The sequence below is a fragment of the Lipotes vexillifer genome, unplaced genomic scaffold (assembly GCF_000442215.2).
Source record: "Lipotes vexillifer unplaced genomic scaffold, Lipotes_vexillifer_v1.1 scaffold236, whole genome shotgun sequence".
NCBI lineage: Eukaryota > Metazoa > Chordata > Mammalia > Artiodactyla > Lipotidae > Lipotes > Lipotes vexillifer.
In genome coordinates this window covers 566735-569375 of record NW_006773295.1, presented here as the reverse complement: position 1 = coordinate 569375, position 2641 = coordinate 566735, and the positions used below count along the sequence as shown (strand labels likewise).

Below are 2641 nucleotides of genomic sequence, written 5' to 3'. Positions count from 1 at the left end.
AATGTGTCACACTGCCTTTATTTCTCCAATAAATTTCCAGCCTTAAGGGAGCTGAGAGATGACCCAAGATGAGAACTTGACATCTTTGGAGAAAATTATCTGACTATAGGGAGAATTCTTCAGCAAATGCTGGTGTCTTTGCCACCTGAAGTCTGCCAGGACGCAGTTTTGACCCTTAATTAGCTTGACTTGTGGTATCTGCTTTACCCACCCCAGGCACAAGAAACCAATGCCAGGCCTGTTACAAACATTGTTATTTGGAGGCCCGAATTGGACCTGAAACACCGTAAACAGCAGCCGCAGACCTTCACCGCAGAAATAGAAATAACATCAATGTTAATTTCTGAGGGAAAAACACCACCAAAGAATGCAACTCTCAGCTCATGACTAAATTTATTTAAGCCATCTCCTGCCATAAGCAAAGGGACGGAAGATCAGTATAATGGTCATCAAGTATAATGGTCATCACTGGATACAAGAAGGTGAGCTTAAGGTCTCGAACACTTTTCTGGTCCATGTGTGCAGAGTAATGGTCCAAACCAGTGCTGTGGTCCCCACTGGGTAATGGCCCAGGTTCTCTTTATTCGTCTTCATAGCCAGTTGGAAGCGGATTCACGTGAGGGTTATGGAATAGGGTATGGTTACCATCTCCCCAGGGAAAGGGCTGTGGAGTGAAGATGTCAATTAAGCAATTCCAGAAAATAGTTCAGAAACAACACTACCACGAACTGCCTAAAGTAGGGTAACAGATAATACATAAAAACAAAATGGAAATTAGTCCTTTAACTACTGGCATATTTCAGCCCTCCCATAATCTAAGGGAGCTCTTATAAATTCCAGGGGAGCCCGTAAAGTAGACAGTATGAAAAGCAAGCTCAAGTTCGTTACTCAAAAGCCTCTCGCTGGTACCTGTACATCAGTGCTGTGTTTCTGAAAGTGCAATCCTCCCATCACCTGTATCAAAGTGGTAGAGGTGGGTATGGGGGCAGAGATGCTTACTTAAATGCAGATTTCTGGACCTGAAACAAATCTCTGGATTGGAAACTGCAACATACCCTCAGTTATTTTGCATGCTACTTTTGAAAAGCATTGCTCTAGGGCAGTGATTTCCAGCCCAGGATGATTCTGCCCCTGTGGGGACGTAAGCCAGTATCTGAAGACATCTTGGGGAGAGAAGCGGATACTACTAGCACCTAGTGGTCAGAGGTCAAAGATGCTGCTAAACATCCTATAACTCACAGGACAGCCCCTCCTCACCCCAAAGAGAATTATCCAGCCCCAAATGTCAATAGTACTGAGGTTAAGAAACCTTACTGCACGGCTTCTAATTCTATTGTACAAGGGTGGGAGTGGCGCTCAGACTCAAAAAACTTCTTTCTGGATCTAAGGATCCTGCTTAATTTTCCAGTCCTACCTGGGCTAAGTAAGGTAATAATTATTATAATGTATCTGCATCAATAGCCAAAGAATGACATAGTTGGGATGATAACTAGCACAGAGGTGAACAGAAGCTGTCAATCTTTTCATTATGCAGCTAGTAGCTTCCAGATGCCCAGGTTTTAGAAAGGTGAACTGCCTTCCGACTTCGCCAGTCTAAGGGAGTTTCCCAAATCTCCAGGTTTTGTACCACCGACAACTGTTTCAGAACAGTATCAGAAGGCAAAAGGTGGGATGACTCGGAGAAAGGAAAACTGAAGGGCACTTATTGTACGACCTTGAAGAAGAAAGTGAGATATGACCGGAGAAAATAAAAATGTGTTTGGGAGGATTAAATGAGAAACTGTACACGCACGGCACCCACGCTTTTAGAGAATGAAGAACTTGGCATTAGCAATGAAAAGCGAAGAGACACTCGAACAGACTACAAGGGGTACCTTGGACCTGATGCGGAGATGGGGGTAGGCGACGAACTCGGGTCTCTCCTCCTCTCCGTGGCGCGACTTCAGGAACACGTTCAGCATGCTCACTCCCACCCCGGGGAGTGCCACTAAGTAGGTGCGGGACTTCCACATGCGAGCTGCAGAGGGGGCCCGACGCTCAGGCCTGGCGGTAATGCGCCCGGGTCTCCTCTCCCTCCCCCAAGGCCTCAAGCCAAGGTCACAGTCCCGCCGCTCCTCTCTCCAGTACGGCCGAGGCCCGCCCTGCGCACCCAGTCCCAGTACCTGAGCCCTCCTCGCCGTGGGCGCCACTCGACATAGGCCGGCTCAGCAGCCGGGAACGACCTAGCAGCCCAGAAACCCTGGGTACAACTGCCGCCGCCATCTTCGACCAGAACCGCCGCAACGCCGGAAGCGGAAACAGAAAAGTTGGCTGTGGGGGCGGAGCCACAACCTGAAAAGGAAGTTCCTATTGGGCGGTGCCTTTTAACCCAAGGAGCCTGCGCACTGTCCTCCCGGCCCGCAGAATCCTACCCTGAAAGCTCGGAGCCGCAGAGCTAGAGGGAGCATGCGCTCTGCACTCCTGCGTGCCCTTCCTGCTCCCTAAGGTCAGCATCCTGATGAGGTTAAGCGCAAAAGAAAGGTTTGTGGAGAACACCCTGGCGTCCGGGGTCGCTCCCTTCGTTGAAGTCCGTACACAGCAACAGGAGGTTCCGAGCACAAACCAATCTATCTAAAATGCCATTTCCCCTCCTCCCTATCCT

At 49.1% G+C, this 2641-nt stretch overlaps 1 protein-coding gene across 1 annotated transcript; it reads right to left on the bottom strand.

The window, feature by feature from the left end:
• Positions 1–381: 381 nt before the first annotated feature.
• COX6A1 (cytochrome c oxidase subunit 6A1) lies at positions 382–2267 on the bottom strand. The gene is made up of 3 exons (XM_007448185.1): positions 2163–2267; positions 1875–2017; positions 382–664 (listed from the first exon to the last, which is right to left on the bottom strand). Exons 1-3 carry the CDS (start codon positions 2260–2262, stop codon positions 581–583), a joined length of 327 nt encoding a protein of 108 aa, XP_007448247.1. The 5' UTR covers positions 2263–2267; the 3' UTR covers positions 382–580.
• Between the last annotated feature and the right edge of the window lie 374 nt (positions 2268–2641).